Here is a 22479-nt window from a genome sequence, read left to right as displayed (position 1 = left end):
CCTCCCATGGCACTGCCTTGGTGTGAGCAGGCTAAGGAAGCTCTTCAGGAAGGAGCCTGGCCTCGCATTGGCATCACCCACACTCACACTCAGCCTCCTCGCAGAGCGGGGCAAGGGCAGCAGCTGCAGCTAGAGGAACGAAGGGCAGAGTCCAAACAGAGAGAAGAACCAGACTGACCAAGAATATTTTCAGTGCCTTAAAACTCCAGTGTGATTTTTGTGTGTCTGTGTGTCCTACGGAAGTCTGCTGGAGCGGTTACCCCTCCCGCAGCCCAAAGTGCTAAAGGAGCAGTTAAACCTAAAGCCAAGAACCCTAAACACTCCCTCCCACCTCCCACTGCCCCAGCCCTCCTCCCCACACATCCCAGCCCACCCCTCTCCCTAAAGAAGAGACCCCCCCATGCATATTCTTGGCCTATATCGTTATGAATTTTCTACAAATTAGAGACAGATCAGAAAAAAGAGAGTGAAAGGGTGAGGGGAAGGGCCGCAGGGGTGAATAGTGGTACCAATTCCTCTCCCCCCACCCCCCACTAAAATTGAACACCTGTACAATGCAGTTCCACTATGGTCTCAGTATAATGTCCACATGCACAGGCTTAAAGCTAAAAACCCTTTGTCATCTGAAGAATTAAAAAGTCCAAATGCAGTGAGATCTCCTCATTTTTTTAGATACAGATGTTGGTGTCCTCAATTCAACCATTTACATAGGTAGGGATTTCTTTTGTGCTCTGGGACTCAGCAGTTGTGGAAATACTTCCTGTGGCAAAGAACAAAATAAAAGTCAGTAAATAACATGCATACTTAGTCAAGGAAGATGCTTGCAGGTATCACCTTGATTGCCTTTGGGATTCAGCTGTTCCAGACTGACACATTCTTTCCAGAAATATTTTCTTGTCATTCAAACACTGAGGATGATGTCCTGTTCTTTTGCTAATGAAGATGATTCACCCACGGTAGAGGGAAAAGCAGGAGCAGAGAGGGGGAGGGAAGGAGGGGGGGAGGTCCTCAGAGGAGATGTGTAACTCATTTGCAATGAAAAGGTGTTGGAGATTTCATAAATAACCTTAACCTTTGCATTTGCAAAAGAAGTGCCTAAACCACACTCATCCAGAAAATAGGAAAGTGAGGTTTTGTTGCCAGAGTTTGGAGAGAAAATTAAATGATGCAGGGACATTAATTCTGATTCCTCCAAGGCAGGATCCCTGAATGTTAGTCAAAGGTGATGAAAAAAAAAAGGTTTCTGAACAAGCATACAAAAGAGAAACACCCAATTACAGTCTTGCTTTGTTTTCCCAAAAGAAAGAAAACTCATTAAAAAAGAAATTGCTGATTTCCAGAAACAGATGAGGTGGTTGTATAGGAGAGTACCTTTGCACTTTCTATTCTGTTCACATCTAGGTCCAGACCTCCTCATTTTGTCAATGAGCTCTGATTCAGTTTTCTCATTCATCTCACTGACAGGATGGAAAAACACTCTTTGGAAGTTTGTTGGACTGATTCCTTTTGATACATAATTGAGTCTGTGTATCTCACACATTTAACTGATCGTGCAGTCACAGGTGCAAACCAAGGAGTTGTAAAGGGCCAATTTCTGGTGTAATGCAGTGTTCAGTAGCACTGCTGAAAAATATATAAAATTCTGTCTGTTATTGAAAGACAGAAATGCTACAGATGCACCAAATGAAAACCTACCCCCAAAATTTGCTTTTGATTTCTCTTATCCTGGAGCCTTCTAGGGTTTAGTTTCCATCACCAGCAAGAGCAGTTTTGAAGGTACCTTGCACAAAGCTAGCAGTGAGAGACCCTTGCCACTGCAGTCTGAAACTGCAGTTTGCACCTGTGAAAACATGAACCACCACCACTGTGTTCTTTTAGAAAGGGTAAGCTCAAAGCCCAAAGCTCACCCAATTCCAGAAAGAGAGTTCCTGACTTGAAACTGGGTGTTTCTCTCTTAGCATCTTACAGCAATTTTGCCTTGGAGGTTTCTAGGGGTGAAAAAACAACAAGAACAAGAAAACCAAACATAAAAAAAAATTGTTAAAGTTTAGGACCCACCGCTCTGGGTCTTGGCTTGAAATCTCTTGGTGATCCACAGGCTTTTTGGAAGTCCTCTGTCCAGACTACCTTGGTTGCATTTCCTTTCCTTGGGCTCTGGACTGTGGCCTGAGGTTGCTCTGTATGGGGAATACCACATGGGAAGGTTGGTCTCCTCACTCCATCCTGTGCTCTGCTAAGCAGGGCTGTCCAGGTTCTGCTGATGAATAGCTTAAAAGCTTTTAATAGCTAAAACAATCTCCCTAATGAACAGGTTAGGAGAGATCAGCATTGACTGCAGTGGAGCTTCCAGCTTAGACATCAGTTTCATCAGAGCCTTTCTCCTTTTCCCTCCCAGGTTATTTCACAGGCTGCAATTTTAGCACATCACACTCTCCCTTTAATTGTCCTTTTCCTTGTTCCCTCTTTGCAGCAGCCATGAATGCAAGCCTGCTTTAGCAAACACTCCAATAGATTTTAGGAACATCCTCAGGTGAGATCTAAGGTTTGTTCAGGCTGATGAAACTGTGCAAATAAGGAATCTCAGCTGCAAGTGTGCTTCACTCCTGCCTAAGTTGCAGAATCACAAAACAGTTGGGGTTGGAAGGGACCTCTGGAGAACATCTAGTCCAACCCCCTGCTAAAACAATTTCACTTAGAGCAGGTTGCACAGGATCACATACAGGAGAGTTCTGAATATCTCCAGAGAAGGACAGTCCACAACATCCCTGGGCAGCCTTTTCTCTTTAATTCCTCTAAAATAGGTGCATGTCCTTATTTGCAGGGGTACCTCCAGTCTGGATATGCAGAACTGTCACCTCATGAATGAAGCTGAGCATTGCCTAAGCAGTCCTGGCTTTAGCAGAACATCTCTCCAGACTGAAACCTCCCTGCTCTGTCCCAGTACTTCTACTGTAGCCAGGGTAACAGAAAACAGACTAATCCCAGAATGTACTGCCCAAATCTATTCACTTTAGGTCCTAAAAAAACCCTGCTTTTGGAAATAATCAAACATACAGGCCTGTGGGAGAAGTCAGCCTGAGGATAAACCCAGCTGTCCAATACCGAGATCCCAGGTTTTACTCAGTTTATTTGGGAATCAGCCAGACTAACATTGCTGCTGGCAACAGGGTCTGGCACAGTACAAAGATCCCAGCAGTCAAAACATCAGCAGATATTTAGCTTTTAGATATTACTTACCGAATCACCTGCTCACCTCCATGCTCCAGGTGAGCTTCATCAGTTCTTCTGGCTATGGGGCTTAGCCCCACAACTATATCAGCCCCAGCAAAATAAATTACATTGCCAGCAGGATTTTTTTGAGAAGGGGAGGGGATCTACGTAGAGCAACTAGGAGAGAGAAAAAGCCTAAAGTTGTTCCCCTCCCTTTCATCACATGGCAGTGAGGGAGAGGGAAGAGTTAGAAGGTTTCCTGTAGCAAAACTAATGTTGCAGCAGAAGAGAACGGGAGGAGGATTGTGCAGGAATATGGGAAGAGGGGAGGCTGAGAAAAAGGTTAGCCAATTATAAGTCGGAGTCTGACCAGCTGCAGGATGCTGCAAGTTATTTACCTATGGGGTGGACTTCCAACTTCTCATCTACTAGTTGCTCAGGGCTCATCAGCTCCCTTTGAGGGACATTAGGTATGCTTTCCCTCTGACTGACTGGACTGACCATCTCTTGATCTTTTTCATTCTGCATCTGTGCATATATATTAAGGCCAGGAATCTTCCTAAAACATTAACAGAAACCATCATTGTGTGGTACTCTGGCAGATGATGTAGTATCAGCTTTTACAAACCAAAAAACAACTCTCTCAGAAAAAGAAAACCCAGCAAACAAACCCCAAATACGTCAGTGAAAGGCAGCAAGGGAGAGAAGGAAGTGGCTCAGGGAAGGTCATACCTTTTGAACTTGTAGATGATGAACACAGCTAGTCCCACAAAAACAACAGACAGGAGCATCAGCATGGCTGAGCCACTGTGACTGGGAGTGAGGTCCACCAGGGGAGCTGCAAGAGAGGAGAAGGTTAGAGCCACTTCAGCCTGAAGTGAAAGCTGCTCCCTCCAGAAATACAGTTCATTCTCCCCTCTTACTGCACTTGTAGCAGGTCTGCACATCTCCTGAGCTTCTCTCCCTTTTTAATCCACCTGGGAGGAAACCCAAGTTCAGATCACCTGTGGTGCTCAACATACCCCTTGATGTGAAGTTCCACAGCTTTCCCTTTAGAGGACTTTCTTTCAGATTCAAGAAAAAAACCCAGAACACATCAAAACCAATCTTAATTAAAGAGCCTCTCTGTATTTCTCCTCAGAATTTTGCTTACCATCTTGCCACAACCCCTCCCAAAACAAGGCCACCCAACCCATCCAGAAACATGGATTTCCCAGAAATACAAAGTGAATGGTATTAAACAGAGCTTCCATCACTCTCACACACATACACAGGAAGGCAGTGAGTCTCCAAGCAGTTTCACATGGAGGAGCAGAGGAGTCAGTTGCTCCTGCAGACAGACACAGAGCTCCAGCTGTGCCCCAACAAGGAGCAAACACATCCTCACACAGAACATGGCCCAGGTAGTGCCCTCCTCTGCAAGGCAGTCAAACTCAACTTGAACTGCTGCCAAACACATCCTCCCCCTCTTGCACCTCTTCACATGCACTGAACAGACCCCTCCTAAACCAGAGCCAGAACACACAAGGAAACAGGCTCACACAAGCAAAGGCACACACATCACATGCACATGTATTTTCAGCTTCACACCCAGACTGATAAATCCAAAATTTACAAAGAGAAGTGAAAAATCTTCCTCTTCCCACATCTAGCAGAATCCAGAATGAAAGGATCCATTATTATGAATTCCTCACACATCTCCACTCTGTCCCCTCTCCATCTGTGTTTTGTGGGTCTCTGCAGCTCTGTGGGATGACAAAGTGGCTCTCCAGCCTATTCAGATTCAGCATCACTCAATGTTCCTCTCTAATGCTGCACTGAGAGCCTAGTAATAAACAGCTATTTAACTGCTTTGTGAGGAATATTGGCATGTTTTCCTCTGCCTTAGAGTTGAAGTTGTTGTCTGTTGGGTTGGGGACATTGGTTTGTTTTCTTATCTCATGAGAAGAAGGAATGAACATGATGAATGAATCACAATCTGTTGTCTATAATTGCCACAAATTAATCCTTCCTCCAGTGTGGTCTGAACAAAGAAGAAAGAAGTCTGGAATGTGCTGAGGCCAACGCTTGTCATTCTTCTGTGCTCCAGGGAATGCACTCACACACAACACACACACAGACAGAGACTCATTGCTACAGGCTCTGCTTGAATGTCCACTCCAAGCTATTTTAGATACCTGCACTTTTGCTCCCTGCAGGTCCTCTGCTGCAGAAAATGCTGCTGTGCATGGGCAGGCACACACAGAGGGGAACATAAATGTGCACCTAGGCATGCCTCATAAATGCAGGTGTACACAGATATCTGTGTGTACCCTTCCAAAAACACATTGAGCTTTGTGGTTCAGCCAACTACAGCCCATAGCTACCAGAGTCCAACACAAAATCAGTGAAAAGGCTGGGAAAGAAGGGATAACATAGCCCAGAGCAGCGCCTTTGGGAATGTGCATCCCCTGGGACTGTGTTTTCCAAGGGCTGCTTCTGGCATTGTGCTGTGTTCCAGGTTTCCCTGATTCATTTTATTTATTTTTTTATAAAAGCTTGGATTTACAAAGGCCAGTTCTTCTTATTTGCTAACAACCAAAACAATAGGTTTCAGCAGAGAAGTAGTCTCTCATGGCTCTGTGTCAAATTTTCAACTATTCACAAGTTTTGGTGTCATGAAATTGGGTCTTTTGCTTAGATGGAGAACACGACCTCTGCAGCTTGTTAAGGAGACATAATCCCTCAAAGACCTCATAGTGGATGCTCTCTGGGTTTTTAATACATAGTTTGGCCATCCAAGCTCATTTTGCATTCTTACTGAATCCTGTTTCTGCAAGAGACAAAATCCTACAGGGTTCCTATAGGACATTGTGAGTCCAGTTACAGCAATCACTCACCAGTGGCTTTGAGAGAGTACAACAAAGCTTGCCTTACAGAAGAAAATAGTGTTTGTATCTGTTATGGACAAAAAGTACTCCTTCCTAGTGTCTGTGTGTAAATACAAATAAAAACATGCATTTTTTATAAAAATAATGAACAATTGAATGTAATTCCATTTTTGAAGCTGACATTATATGCTTTTGGTTCTAACTTGTCTAAAAATAAGCATCTGGCCATCTGCTCCACAGCTAATGGAAAGCAGAAACATACACCAATATTCTCAGGACAGATATTAGAAAGCTCTGCTTAGGAAAAATGAAATATCGGAAACCCTAGGCCTTTCTTTTGGGGGAATTTAAATGCAGTCACAATACAACCTTTCTTAATAGTCTCTCTTTTCTTACTGCTTACAAGGCAGCATGTGACACCTGGTTGGGAAAATCCATTTATACCACAAAAAGTTTTTGGAGAGCAGTTTGCTGGTACAAATGAACTGAGGGTTTAAGTTTGCAAGTTATCAACAGAAGCAGATCCGAACTGATCAGAATTATCAGCAGTGCCTGGGGAAAATGAACTCTCTAAGAGTGTGGATTGGGGTGTCCATCTCTTGGTAAGTAGGACCAGTGCTGTGAAATGAGGTTTCAGCATGCAGAATAGACAGTGACATATGTAATTAAATATCAGGACTTTGGAGATGACTTATTTTGAAATAGGATTAGTTAAGGCCCAAATGACCTGATTTTATTTTTGTGCATATCTATATTGATTCTAGTCATTCATACTGCTGAACAACTTTTGAGCAGTGTTTAGTTGCTTTTTGTTTACTGACTCTAGAATATCTGAACATATCCAAGGCTAGCAGGTAACCTTTGCACTGTGGGACCCAGGCTGAAAATGCCATGGTGCTGCTTAGCTATTGAATATTTCAGAGATAACCAAGAAATACACACTTCTGCTGCTACTTATACCACGTTTCCAAAAAATCAGTAAATTCTTGCACCTAGGAAAAAAAAAGGAATAGTTGTAAATGCAAAAGCCACTATATCTTTTTAGCATGATATAGAAAGGTGAGGTAGAGAAGACATTTTAATGTCTGCTCATATACTGTGTTGTTATTGTGATATAAAAATAAGAAATGTTTAAAATACAGCTGATGGCACACTACTAGCATTGATGTATTGCTGGCTGTGCTATAGAGCAACACAGAAGGCACACACAGAAAGAGGATACTCACCTGCTGTTAAATGGGCAGCATGGACAAGGATTCGAACTCCTGGCTTCAGCTCAAAATGGACCAGGTTTTGGTTCAGTTTCTGGATCAGTGTTTCTGAAATCTGGGAAGGAAAAAAGACAACAAACAAATAAAAAAAACAAACAAAAAGGCATTTGTTAATTTGTTTCTGCTGGCAAAGCACTGATTTTGCAGGCTTTCCGAGCACAGATTGCTATCACCTCACAAGGAAGGATTTTGGACAGAGTGGTTTGTGTATGGTCAGCACTGGCTGAGCAGCACACCTCTGTGAGAGCAGCCCAGCAGCAAAAGGGAATTGGGCCCCAAAGGAACATTCCACCCTCACGTCAAAGTGGCCACAGGACCAGCATCACATCAGTGAACTCATTCACTGTTTCAAGGGAAAAGGAACTTTTCAGTTGTTAATGAACACTTGCTCCTAATAAATAACTTCTTGCTTTTTGAATGGCCAGTTCCATGCTCTTAGAGGATGTTCATAACATGGGATACACCTGAATAAAAATTAATGGTTTAGATCCTTGCCACAGCTTGCAGTTAATTTTCAAGTTATAAAAGCAAATTTCATTTCATTCAGCTCTGAGATTTAATACAGCTGCTCCCTAATCCTTAAATGTGTACCAGAACCAGCTTGAATCTGGAAGTGTTTACTGACTACAGAATGTGGCTTAAACAAAATGCATGTTCCATTTCTTCTTCGGGGTTGCATTCATAACCCACTCTCTTTCACAGGGGAGATATTCCACAGAGCTTTCAGATCACCAGATTATCTTTCCATAACTGGTGACATCAACAGAGCCCTAGCAGAAATGAAGCAGATTATTCCTCCTTTAAGGACACAACAGAAAAGATGAGCATTTGCTGAGATAAGACTCCATGAAATCTGTATTTGTACAGTAAAGGAGCCAAACTGTGGTCCAATCTGTTGGCAAACATGCCTTTTTTTAAGTCAGTTTGTCCCAATATGCACAGATCCACTTTTTCCACACCACACTTCATTACATGCAAGAAGTCTCAGGCATGTTGCCATTAAAAACATAAAAGCCAGATAGATTAATCAGGGAATGGAAGCCTATAGACATGGTGTTGACAGTTTGCTGTGTGTCTTTTGTATGTTCATTTGCCTGACGTTTAATGTATTTCACATTTTCTTACAGCAGAGATCAATTTTCCAATTGAACAGTCACAGCTCTCCAGGTTGGCTTATTAGGGAGAGGTGGTTGGAAAACTGGAAACACAACATCCCCATAACCCATAATAAGCAGTTGATGAGAGTGTGTTTTTATAACCGTACCAGGATCAAGTGGAATCATATTCTAGTGCTCACCACTTAATTCAATTTGTTTTAAATAAATCCTTATTCCTTCTTGAAGATTAATGCAAAATTGTCAGAAAAAAGAACAGTCCAATAATTTTTACACCATCTTTTTCATGTTCTTCATTTTTGCCTGGTTGAGCTATTTCAGTAAATTCTACCCAGATATGATTAGATGTTCCTTGGCTATCATTCATCACAGTATGAGATTTATATGCTTCTTTTATTTTTTTAACATTCTTAATGGTTCTTTCAATACTCTTGGCTCATACACTTCATTTCTGGCTGCTGATCACTTGAATATGTGCCTTTGGTCCAATATCAATTTGGCAATAAGTCTTACAGGCATTTATTTATATTTTTAAATATATCTCTTTAAAGTTACAATTTATTTCATGGGTGCCAGAATGAGCAATAAATATATTTCTTCCAATAGCAAGAGAAAAATACCACCTGCATTCAAAGAGCCATCTGTTGAGCTCAGAGCAGCAGGGATGGTGACACAAAGATGTGCAGTACATGAAGAATGCCTGGGAAGCAAATTATAGCCCTCTTTAAGGATTTGAGCATATTAATAACCAAGATTGGCAACTATAAAAAGTTTTTCATCTCTAAAACTAGAGCAACAGATGCAGATTGATATGGTGTAAGCCAGGTACCTTAATGGCTCATGGAACTAATGGGGAAAGTATCATCCTGGCTGTATCCAGTCCTACATAAAACCTAACAGCTCTCCTCCATAACCCTGCAGGAATTTTCCTTTCTGCTGTGAGATCCTGATGCTACTGGGGCAGCTGAGCCTCTGGGAGGAAAAAAAAAAAGGCAAATACAAGTCAGTAAACTAAAGAAAGGAGACAACCCCATTGTGTGTCATTCCTCTTCAACACATTGTGATACCTGCACAAAATGGCAGGGAAAGAGCAGAGGTAAAAACCCATACATGATGCCTTCTATACAGCAGAGGCTTACTGTGAAATGTAACTGAGTCTGCAGCTAGCAAATGTGTGTGCCACTGGAGAATGGCTTCCTCAAGGATTTGGGCAAAAAATGGAAGAATGGGAGAATCTGGAGATAGTCAGCATGAGAAAGTACAAGAGATTTGGTTGGGCACTGATGACTTTAGGGGCAGTGAGATCTCCCCTGGCCTCCCTGCGGGCTCCGGGGCACTGAGTGAAGAGGCAAAACTGCAGCTGAGAGGTGCTGTGGCTGATGTGCGAGAGAAAAATCAACAGGTATTCCTCCCTGGAGGGCCAAGGGAAAGGAAAAACAGGAAGGGTAAAGCAGTAAGGAAAAGGAAGAAAGACAGAAAGAAAGAGTCACAGCTGAAATTTATTATTACTGTATTGCTTTCTTACTTGATTATGAATGAGGACTTCATTGTATAACATCCTGTACAAATTCATCTCAGACTAAAATAATTTTTGCCTGAGACCATCAGTGTCTCAGCAGAGGCTTGAAACAGCAGTAACTGTTCCAGGACTACATACAAAGTGTCAAAACTGGCAGTAACACTGTTCATTCTGTGCAGAGTATAAAGCATATTTCCTCGGCACGATTAATTACATGTTCTCCCAGTGGCTTTTTGTGTACAGCTTTTTTGGTTTTTTTTCTTTGCCTTGGTCTTTATGGAATCTGAACAAGTGAAAAAAGTGAGTAACAGCCTAAGATCTTCAAAAGTTCCAGGAATTCTAGCGAGAATCAGACATCAGTCTTCCTCAGGCAGCTCTGGAGATTCCTGACACACACGTCTGAGGGAAGAACAGATGCTTTCAGATGTGTTTTTAAAATGTTTGCTTGTTTGATACAATATTTTCATTTTTCTTTATGTAGAAAACAAGATTCTCTTCAAAACAGACATACAGAGTGAAAATGCATTTCTGTACTCCTAAAAATGAACTGAAATAGAAACCATACATAATGGCCTAAAAAAGGCAGTATTTGAGGTCACTGAGCAGCTTACCTAAACCTCAAGGGCCAAATTTTACATTGGAATTGGACACTGCCCTTCAAAGCTGGACCTGGCAATGTTTGTGGTCCTCACATGGTCCCAAGGGTGCACTGAGAGGTCAGTCAGGACATTTGCTTTGAGATTGCAGAACAGACTCCTCTGCCTTCAAGCCTATTTCTAGCTCAGTTATCAGACTTTAATCTAGGAATGGTTCTGACTTGTTTGCAGTATTAATACAGTGTCTCTGAATTAAATTTCCACACAAAGACTGATCTCAGTTGTTGAGGCAATAAAAAGGGTTCAATGGTGGACATTGTGGGGTTTGTGGTTCCCTTTATTTCTGCACTCAAAGAGATACCATGGAGGCATTTTGGTTTAACAAGAAGAAAAGGACAGATCAAAGTACTTTGACCTGTTTCAAAAATAGCAATGCCACTCCAGTTGAACAGCCAGACCTTCATCTGGGGAACAGGTTGGCCTCAGGCCTCCCCCTCTTCATCTCTCCCTCCCAGAGATGCAACTAACTTGCTGAAGACAAAACTTCTTAGAATAGCAACCTCTTAATTTATAGTCTTCAAGAGTCTCTCTTGTGAAAATAATTAGCTTTCAAAATTAGTTTTGGTCCTTAACTGAGCCTCATTGACTTTATCTGCTTCATTTGCAGAATTAAGCATGATGTGCAAAAATAATTCAGTAATAGGAACTATTCTTCATGTATCATTTTTCATCAAAGGACACATAATGAATAATAATAACAGACAATTTGTGAATGAAAAAAAAAAAAAGAGATTCCAATTTAAAAATGGAACAAAACAAAAATTAATTTGGCTGCTCTTAGCATTTTGTCAGATTTAGGACTCTAAAAGAACTATGTGAACCAAGAAGCAGAATTATCACTGAGAAGGGCATTTTCCCATACCTTTATTGACTTTTGAAACCCCTGGTGTAAATTATTTTAGACTAATTGAATGTGATTCAACTGTGCCAGTATGCACTAGCTAAGAATCTTGATAATTTTATAGATACTTTGTAAAGATCTCAACTAATGAGTGCTACACTTCAATTCAATTCATTGAGCAAATCAATAAACAACTAAGGAAAGAATTAGGCACATTGATTTAGTAGGAAAAAACTTGAACCAACATTGGGAAAGTGAAGTGGGAGTCAGGGCCAATGTGGATTACTTTAAACTGTGCCACTTGCCCTGGATAACCTTGGACACTTCACATGGGGCCTCTAAAGCTTGTTTGCCTTAGCACTGAAAAGAGCACAGGCACTGACTTCTGGCTCCAGCAGGAATTTCTGCAGATCTTTAATGGAAGATGCTAAATTCAAGCTGCTGGGAGTATCCAGGGACACTGTGAGAGCACAAGGCAGAGGATATTCCTGTGGTTACTCTGGGACAAGAATGGAACAGCACATATGAACCCAGAGACCTGGACATAAAAGCCAGGATCCACTTTTGATGAACAAAGGCAACGAGAAACAGCCTTGAGAATCAAGGGCTGCTCTGTACACTGAGCAAAAGATGAGGGAGAGAGGGCTGATAGTCACGTGGCAGGAGTTAACTCAAAGGTGTTAATACAAGAGATTTACACAGCCTCTCCTATAGCACACAAAAAAGCTGGCTACAGAAAAAAAGCCCCTGGTACAAGGTCTTTTGGTTCACATTATTCCATCCTCTCCTCATCTGCCTTTACTTCTTAATACTGGTCCAATCTCCCCTAAGTATCAGTGGAAGACTTGATCTTCATTTAAAGGCACAGATGTTGAAAAAAATCTCTCCTAGTAAACATTAAATGATTTACCCCATATATCAACCCCTTCCTGGAATTTAATTTCCAGGACTGATTGGCACAATTTTCTGTAAGATTTGAAGGCACTCACTGTTATGATCTTGTTGCTAAAAGTATTTTGGTGATGGGAACACCTGAAATACATTAGAGGAAAGAAAAGTACTGAAAGCAAGTACACTGAAACACTAAAGCTTAGGAGGGTGGGCAAAAGAAAACCCCAAACTCTAAAATAAGAGAGAAGCTCCATCAGCTGCAAAGAAGCAGATGCAAAAGTAAATCTGCTTTACGGAAAGAATCCCAAGAGGTATATCCTTACAGCCTTCCTGAATGCCACTCTCAATGTTTTAAATTCACAAGAGGTATTTAATCTCTGCAGTTCATCACTGTCCATTTGATAATCAGTCATCCATGTCACTTCCCATCTCTTTGGCTGGATACAGATACTGGCCACAGCTGCAACATACTGAGTACAGTTGGCCACCAACCAGCTGATGTTACCATTTGCCAAAGTCTCCATCGTGCTATATTGCTGAGAGCTCTTCTCGGAGAAAAGATTAATGGCCTCAAATGTCATTAACTATTTGCTCCTAGCCCTGTTTTGCATCCTTTTACAGTAATTTTGAATAGGTCAGTGAAAAGCACCCAAATGGAGAAGTAAAGAGAAATTCAGGATAACACTGAAACCTTTTCTTGGTAGGAAAACATCACTTCAGAATTATCATGTACCTTCTGCTTACATTTCATTTTACTAAAATAAAATGCATTTGTTGTTTGAGAAAAAGCCCCCACTAGGAAACAACATGGAAAGAAGATAATTTGTGAAATGCATAAATAAAAGGCAACTCCTCAGAATCCTCCTACTGAGTAAAACCATATACTGAAATAAAGAGTAATCGTAACTGCCCTCCACTGAATTTTGATTACAATATTTTCCTACTGAAAATTCATTTTGAACTGTATTTGTGCTAAAAATAACTCAATTCATCGAAATGTTATTATTAGAGATTTGTCCTTCACTGAAGAAATTTGTGTTTATTTCAGATTTAGCAGATCTGAATTTTGTAATCATCAAATTCACCAAGCCCATCCATGACGATGGTGTGACACCTGCATTCCAGCCCAAGTGGCAATTCCAGGTGGCTGTTTTTGCAAGATTTGGGATATTTCAGTGTTGTTGTAGTCATAGCATGCAAATCAAAGAACAGTGTTTGACAACTGCCAATTATTTCTACATTTTTAAGCAGGGTGGTAGTCTGCCCTCATCTACTGTTAAGTGAAGCAGAGCAATCAAATGACTCAATTAAAAAAGAAAAAGAAGGAAGGGGGGAAAAAAAAGGACACAACATTCCTGTCATAAATACAAGATTTTGCAAATGTGTTTTGGGATTCTGCAGGATGAAAAGGCTTTTTGATTTTTAGGAAACTGTGAAGAATGACTTTGCACAGAAAGTGGAGTGGATCAAGCACTTTTTTTGTATTTATGTATTAGGTGGAGTTGTCCTATGTTGGACATTGAGAAACTTCCCCAGACTCACATGTAGCAGTTTTTTTTGGCCATCAACAGCAGTCAAACCTTTTAAAGATACTTTAGTCTCCAATGGAAAATATTAGGAATGCAGAGTTCACATTTCTAAATGCAAACAGATATGACAATAATTGATTTTATGTATGCATAAAAAAATAATATGGGACAATTGTATGAAAGTGATGCATCAAGTGAGGAAGAAAATTATATTTACCATCTAACCACAGTCTCAAAGACAGATGAGACATAAATGCACTGCCCTCATGGAAAACGGCATGGAAATGCACATTTGTCAAGTGAGACACTACTGCAGTCCCACTACTACTGCCCTACTGTGTTCAGACTCATAAAACATGAGTGGCACAAAGGAGTTTTATTGACTTTGATAAATGGGAAACCAAGACCTAGACTGTTATGGCATAGTGGACATCTAAGTGCCTCTGAAATCAATGGGAATTATGTACCTAGAGATGAGTGGCTGGACAGAGGGACCTAAAAGTATATTTACAAAGCCAAGTAAGTATGTATTAGATAAAAACAGAACAGCTTAATTCACTTCAAGGGGAAACAGCAAAATGTAAGCCTCCCATGGTTATTAAATATGAATGAGTATTGTGGTAAATGTGAATGTCCATGAAACCACATGCACCCCTCATGGTTACCCATGGCAGAGCAGTGGTCTAGCTCAGGTGATGAAGAAAGCAACCTCTGTAATGAAGTGCTTCCTTAAGGAACCTTTTTCCATTGCAGTACTTGTGTAAACTATTCCCATTTTGTTCCCTGCACACTTGGAAGTTTCTCTTCTAAATTAGAAAACATAATTCAGAACTGTGACTCCTTTGGGTCTGCACCTGCAAACTGGCAAGCTCACATACGTGCCTTTGAATAGCTTATTCCTTGCCCATGACTACAAAACAGACTTCTACTCCTACCAGAAAAGAGCAAATGCATTAGAAGTACCTCAGAAGCAACTTAAGCTTCTTAAGCTGCAGCCATCAAAAACATCTGCTCCCAATACTCATCCCAGCAACTTCAAGCACGGGGAGAGGCTGTGGAATGAGCTCTGAGACACTTTGGGCAAGGTATAGAGAAGGATCACAGGCAAAACAGATGACAAAACATGAGCAGAATCAGAATATGCTTCAGAGCAGAGGGCAGCGACTCCCTTTGTGGCCCTTGGGCAGTTCTCACAGAAAACCCCACCATTTTCTTCTAGAGTTACTAGGGAGAGGAATGCAGCACCCGCAGACCAGAAAGAAAAACATTCTAACCATCCTGGGTTTTTTTCAAAGAAAAAAAAAACTGTCTGCAAATGGCAAACCGCTTCTCTCTCTCCCAAAGGTTACCATTTGGACCCTGCAGGACGCCAGAGATGTTGATGGAGTTACACTGAAAATGACATTTCTTCCTGTCCATAAAAAGGGCCATGAGAGCACTGCCAGGGCTTCCTTTCTCCACAGTCACAAAGACTCTGTTTTTACAGGAGAGAAGAAGAGAGGCATAAAAAGAGGGAGAAAGAGAAGCTGCTGAGTGCCCGAAGGGAGCTGGGTCAGATGTAAATTTGAAAGTTTATGGACTGGCTTCCTTGCCAATTTATGAAGGAAGTGAGGAGAAGGGGAAATGAAGGAGAAAAGGAAGGAAAGATTTTGCAGAGCAGTAAATCTCCATTATTTTTTGTTTATCACATGGGTGGTGAAAATTTAAGAATGTCATTTGTCAAAAGAAGGAATGACAGCTAGAAATGCTGAGCAAGGGAAAGCTTCAGAATACGAGGGACCTGGAGGTGTGAGGCTCACAGCTAAGTTAACATGGCTTGAGGCATGGACATGGAGTATGGAAGACAGAGCTACAGTGGTGCTTCTCTCAGGGCCAAAGTTATCTTTGCCCCTGGAATCTGAACTAATAAGCTGAGAGACAGCAAAGGAGCTATGGAACAAGAGAACACAGTTCAGTGGTGCACATGGCAGTGTTAGGTTATCAACTGAACTTGATGGCATTAGAGATGTTTTCCAACTTAACAACTCTATAATTCTATGTAATTTCAGGATTTTTGCTCAGTACAGTGTTTTATCTTTTAATTACAATCTTGCTAGGCCCATCTGGTTGGCAGGACCTTTTGGGTCTGCAGAGAGACAGAGTCCTTCAGTCATCATAACCTATTTCAGCTGTTCACTGAGGAAACAATCCATGGTGGCTCAGCCCCACTTCCAGCACCATGAAGAAGGCAGGCAGATTGTCCAATCCCATCCCTGTGCCTTAAACTAATGAACTGCCCAGGTTTACCACCCAGCTCTGTCCTCCAGTGCTTTCTGAACTCTTGACAGGGTCATAAACTCTGCTCCAGAGTTCCTGTTGGCAGGAGCCATCCCCTAAATCCTTCCTTCCTTCTTCCTGCTTCCATGTAGTAAACAGGACTTCTAAGGGAACATAAATGGGAATCTAAACTCCTAAAGACAGCTCCAAAGCCTGTTTCCAATACGGGATAAAAAAAAACACAAACAAAAAAACTTGTCCAAAGCAAGCAACCAACCCCCCCAAAAAAAACAGAAACATAAAAAAACCCCTAAAGAGGATGCAACATGCACCCCAATGAATCAGCTGCATTCCTACCATAATTGTCTGTTTTAACCATACACAAATCCCATATAGATACAGACATATATATCTCATTTATACACACAGACACAGAAATGCATAAACACACACTCCTCCGAGTAATGGACACGATACCTGCTCTAGGTTTGCTGCTGTTCTTTTTTTTTCTCCTGTGGCATCTTGATATGGTAAAATGAAGAGTTCAGCAGACGTGGGCAGGCCAGGGAGCACTGCAACCAGAACGTGCTTGCTGGAAATACCTGTAGCCTGATACAGAGAAATAATGGAGACAGCAGCAGTGTGGATGGCACTGAATGCTGAGAGCCTCTTCATTAAAGCATCACAGTACTTTCACCATGTATGGTGTATCTCGTACATCTTGTTGGCTGAAATTTTTAAGTTAGGACTTTAATATCCCTAATTTTGACACATTAGAAAAAATTCAGAAAAAAGTACCCTAAAGGTATTACTACCAGGGTCATCTCCAATCTCATGTTTCAGCTGATGCTACACAATCAGATTGCTGAGTTATTATCCAGAAAAGGATCTACTTTGGCCCTCGGGAAGTTTTGTTAGCCAAAGAAAGGAGAAATATAATTTGGTGAATCTTCCTCCATTGCCCTTCTGTTGTGAATTATCCACCAAAGGCACTTAAATCTCAATGTTTTGATTTAACCTGAAGTTTTCAAGTGCTGAATTTAGTCAGTCACTGTTGCAGACATTTTTTCATAGAAATCTTTTCTTTCAGATTTCTGCATTTTCTGGGAGGCCAGAGGCCCCAGAAGATAAATGTAAACAGTTGTTATCAGCTGCTGTGGAATGTAACAGGGACACCTTGATTGGCTCATGTTTGTATGTTTATAATTGAGGGCCAATCACAAGAGCAAGCCAGGGGACCGAGTCCCTGGGCACAACTTTGTTTTAAATTCTTTCTTTTCTATTCTTGGCTTAGCAAGCATCTGCAACTTCTCTCTTTATTCTATTTAGTACAGTTATAATGTATTATATATCATATATCAATAAATCCAGCCTTCTAATCAAGAAACAAAATTCACCGTCTCTCTCTCACCAGCAGCGACCCACTCAGGCGCTGCAACAAGTCACTTTTAAAGTGGTGGAAAAAAAGTGCCTTCAGATACAAGGACAGATCACAGAGGCACCACAGAGATTCCCCTGCAGTAAGGACTTGGAAACCTCTCAGACATTAACTGGACCCAAACTTCAGGAATTCTTCTCCATGGTACTCCAGGAGCAAAGACATGGAGGAGTTGCTCATTGGAGGAAATGGTGGATGCAGGACAAAGGATCAGCAAAACTGATCATAAATCACCATTTTCTGAGCCTGTCCTGTGGATAACCCAAGTGTGACTGCTGACAGTGTGGGGAAAACCCTGTGGAGTCCCCTCCACCACACACCAAGGAAAAGCATCTGTCTTTGCCCCCTTTTTTTTATTTTGCTTTGTTTTGTAAAGTGGATATAGGAAAAACCCTTATAAATATAGAAAGGTTTCTTACATTCTTTACAAGTATTCTGTGAAGCCAGGGCTTACATTATTTGTGCTTGCCTAACAGGTTGCTTTAAGGTGTCAAGAAAGACACAGTATTGCCTTCATTTTCAGAGGCTGGGAGCAATTTATTTTTTTTTTCAGAAGTGGGAGACAGGAATCAGAAAATCAATGACGCAAGCAAATAATTATGATCAAAACAAGAAATAGGATGTTTTATGATAATATGAAATTATCCCTACTCAGAGTGAAGATCAGATTTTAGTACAGAACTATAATTTTGCAGGCAGAATTTTATCCTGCTCGGATAGTATTCTGTAATAAGAATATAATACTTTAATAAAAGTTCATAAAAATTCTATAGCACAGCTATAATTTCCTATTGAATTATTTAGTTATTTGACTCATTTTTATACCTTTTACTTAATTGCTGTAGAAATCTACTGGGTTTATCTTTAATTTTTACAGGAACTTCTCACAAAGGCTTGTTTAACGTGAATCATTTAGCTATATAAAGATGGATAATTAGCTATCAATTTTTATTTTTTCAATCAAATAACAAAAAGACTCTGTATTTTCACTGCTCTGCTTTTGGAATGTAGCCTTGGTACTGTGGTTTTACAATTCTTCTTTTTTTATGGTTTGGTTTTGCTTTATTGAGATGTTTTATATTCTGAAAATTCATCCTGAAGACAAATGAATCCTTGAACACTTGATACAGACATAAATACGTCAGAAGATAAAGCTCCAGGAAAATGCTCTTTTTTTCCCTTTCCTCATGTCTTTTAACAAAATTTCAGAAAAAAATCTCAGAAACAATCCAGACAGTTTTGTGCACCTGATTAGTACAGTTTTTGTAGAGTTTTTGGACAGATGATGCCACAAATAACACTTAAGCTTGCTACTAACATCAACAAGCCTTTTGTCCTTTCAAAATCTGAGAATTTTTATTTAAAAAAAAAAACCAGAAACACTATTTCAAACAATTCCTTGCACTGAGGAATTTTTCTACTGAGCTGAGAAACCCCAGCTATCTCTTCTAACTCTTCTTACATCCTCAATTTCAAATGCAAATCTTCAGCTAGACTGGAATATTTTTGTGACATTGCGTTCCATGGTTAAAGAAGGAACTTCAGAGAAAACCAGCATCCAATCCTGCCCTGTGAGACTCATGCTATATGAAGGACTTAAAGTACTTGCTGTGGTGTTCTTCTATGTAGCAAAAATTGTTTAATTCTTGGTTTCACAAGTTTTCTACAGCATATTTGCAATTCCATTAGAACAGCGTTGCTTTACACTGAAAGCTGACTCCGGGCACCAGATTGTCACAGGATGGGATTATTTCATCTGTCTAGAATTTAGGATGTTGGCCTCAAACACTGTCAATTCTGCATTTCTGGGTGATGGAAACAAAGAGACATCTTAAGATAACAGCAAATCCAGACCTAATGAAGGGACAAATTAGGAACCATAGCCTGTTTTACCCTTGTAAAACAGGCTATGCACAGAGCTTACCTCCACCAGAGCTCTCTTGACTACTCTGCTGATGTCCCTTCTCCACTCTGGGATATCTGGGTTGTAGTCATCCAGGTTTGGAGAGAATGATAACCTCAGGGACTGAAATTTCTCTGCAGATACAATGGCAGAGTGGTGAGTACAGTATGAAATGCCTTAGTGCCAAATGAAGGAGCAGAACCTTGTAAAACCTGGTGCAACTCATGTTTTGCTTAATCAATTTGCAGATGGTGCACAGACTGTGAGGAAATCCAGCAGTTCACCTGAGAGACTCAGTGAGAGATGTGGAGAATCTGGGAGATTCATCACTTGAGTGCCTTGGAAGGGAAAAAGTGATCAGTCCTCACTTGAGTGGATGAATAGCACTGCAAAGGGAGCTGTGTTGGGAATGCAAATTAAATGTTACCTTCAATTTGACTTCTGGAGCAGGCACACCCTGTGTAGGAAGCTGTGACTGGACTCTCACAGATGTGCCCAAACCTTAGAGATCCCAATTGGAAGGGAACAGGGATAAACATGGGGAGAGGACAAGCGTTGGAAAATGTACCTTATCTCTGTTGCTGTTAACAGAGCTGCTCACATTAATCACTATCAGCTAAAACTGGGATTCCCAGTGGGTTTTAGGCTCCATCTACACTCTATGGTATTTGTGTGCCCTAACTGCTTCTGACACATGAGAACAATGTCAAATCAGTGCAGATTTCTGTGCAGAACTGCAGCACACAGCATTGATTTTTCAAGCTGAGCAGCTTTTGTGTGAGTTAAGAGGCCTCTGCTGGCCAAGAAGGGGGAAAACCAGCTTACAAAATAAACTAACATTTTGACAATCATGTAGGATGATCAAAGAGTGATGGAGCACATGCAGAGGGCTCTGGGAAGGAGATCAATGTGCTGCAATCATGTCAGTCTGCATTAATGTCAACCAGTGGCCCTTAGAGATACTACACTGGACTGGTAACACTGGAATTCAATTTACAATCTCACTCAAAGCATTCTGGAATAAAGACCTCTTGTTGCTGCCAGCTATCCTGGCTCTCTAAATGTGGACTATGGAGAATCCTGTGTGAAATAAAAGGGGAAGAACTTACCATACACTGCAATAGTCTTTGTGTCCTGAAGAATGGTGTTTCCTGCTGAGACCTGAACAGTGATGGTGTTCATACCTTCCACAGAAAATGTGAATGTGATGCTCCCTTCCAATGTGATCAGTGGCTGCAAATACATCATAAAAGGAAAAAATCAGTTAATTTGGCTGGAAAGGAAAAGCAAAAATGAGTTTGGCTCTCTAACCTATTTGGGATGGTTTGAGGAGTTAGTTCCAGACTGGAAATTTCAGACTCAGGAGGGGCCCTGTGACATGGCAGCTAATTTCCTAGGGAGGGCACACAAATCCCAGACAGGGATGCCCTCCTGAAGCTCAGAGTAAGGTACCTGTAATTTCCATAGGAGCTATGTAAGATTCCAGTGCTTCCTTTCCACTTGGCATGTTGGTTTTTCTGGATCCCCTGTTAAAATGCCCACCTTTGCTCACTCCCCAGAGGGGGCCAGATCCTGCAACACTCACTGCTCAGGTCGCACCCTCCTTTCCTAAATCTACTCTAAGTGCTTTATTTAAGGTGACTCAAGGGGGTTGTCACAAAACCAGCCAAATTAAGATTTCACATTTGCCGTTCCATGTTATCCTTAGATAGAGACACATCGTTTTTGTTAATTGCTGAGGCTTGAGAGGACAGGGATCCCTTCAGCTGTGAACAAGTTCATCAATGAGTTGTGTCCTCCAGCAGACTCTGCCTTAACTTCTCTTTGCACTTGTTAATAAACTCTGGATGAGATCTTCAAAGCACCCCGTATTAAGTCAAACTGTTGCCATTGTAGTCTATAGTAAAACTCACACTTCAATGAGAACAGAATTAGACCAACCCTGATCACTTAGGAGCTTAGGAGATCAGAGAGAAGGTTAAAAGTTGACAATCACAGCCTGTAAGTACCTCTAGGGGGAGATGATTGCTGATAGAACAGAGAGTTCTTTAATCTACACAAAAAGGCATAACAAGATCCAACAGCTTGAATCCCAGACTAGATAAATTCAGACTACAAACACGGTGCATGAGTTCAAAGCTCAGAATAATTAGCTGTGGGGAAATAGTTGAAGGAGATGGTCAGAAGGACAAGCAGTGCATTTTCCATCATCTGAGGAAAATTATTAATGCAAAACAACAACAACAACAACAACAAGAAGTCAGGTCCTGCCCTGGTCACACAAAGTTAAATAAAGCAGAAGGTACTGATCAAACTCTACAGTCTGCATTATACAAAGAGAACAATGTGTGATTATGAAGGTCCCTCTTGGCTCTACAAAATCCATGACAATCTCTCCCCTCAGAAACTAATTAGGGTTTCTGGGTACTTTAGCCACAATTATATGTGAAGTAACAGTTCTAATGTCTGTGCAGATTCACCAAGACTGCAAGCACAAAGGCAGCAGAATGTGATGATGATACTCTCATATCTGAGCAGAGCCCTGGGGCAGGGAGGTGTGTTGGGAACCATTTCATCCACCTGTAGCACATGATAATAAGGTCCTTTTGCACATGTGGTTTAGCACAGGATGCTGGGGCTCAGCATAGGTCAGTTCTAGCTATAAAAACAGCTTCAGCTTGAAAGATTGTTTCCTTAAAAATATCTTCCAAAGCCCTACTTTTTTTTTTTTCTTCTTGTTACTGAAGGAAGGAGGGTGAAGAGAAACAGTAGAAACTCTTCCAGATTTTGGTTAACTATGTTCACCTTGGATGGAATTAAGGAAGAAAGCTATTGACAGCTTGCATGAAATAGCAATTAAGCCTGCAGCTAAGTCATAGCCACAAACACAAAGCACTACTTACATTTCCATGTCGTTACCTCCAAGGCCCATTAATATCTTGGTATTTGGTTTATAATTTTCTTGCATATGTGACTACAT

At 41.1% G+C, this 22479-nt stretch overlaps 1 protein-coding gene across 3 annotated transcripts in view; it reads right to left on the bottom strand.

Annotated features, from left to right (window-relative positions):
• Positions 1–366: 366 nt before the first annotated feature.
• Positions 367–22479, bottom strand: part of LOC128937636 (VPS10 domain-containing receptor SorCS1) — a 256431-nt gene continuing 234318 nt past the window's right edge. The window contains exons 21-28 of one of the 3 annotated variants that reach the window (XM_054277425.1): positions 20609–20732; positions 19521–19633; positions 16636–16767; positions 7307–7406; positions 3943–4048; positions 3609–3769; positions 2059–2177; positions 367–760 (exon numbers count right to left, since the gene is read on the bottom strand). In XM_054277425.1, coding sequence (XP_054133400.1) covers positions 704–760; positions 2059–2177; positions 3609–3769; positions 3943–4048; positions 7307–7406; positions 16636–16767; positions 19521–19633; positions 20609–20732 — 912 coding nt within the window. In that variant the 3' untranslated portion in view covers positions 367–703. The remainder of the gene's footprint in view (positions 761–2058; positions 2178–3608; positions 3770–3942; positions 4049–7306; positions 7407–16635; positions 16768–19520; positions 19634–20608; positions 20733–22479) is intronic. The other 2 variants (XM_054277427.1, XM_054277426.1) reach the window with 2 other exon arrangements.

This window comes from Melozone crissalis, unplaced genomic scaffold, assembly GCF_028551555.1.
Source record: "Melozone crissalis strain CALT ecotype California unplaced genomic scaffold, PUWL_Pcris_2 ptg000019l_1, whole genome shotgun sequence".
Lineage (NCBI taxonomy): Eukaryota > Metazoa > Chordata > Aves > Passeriformes > Passerellidae > Melozone > Melozone crissalis.
This window is presented reverse-complemented; position numbering and strand designations above follow the sequence as displayed.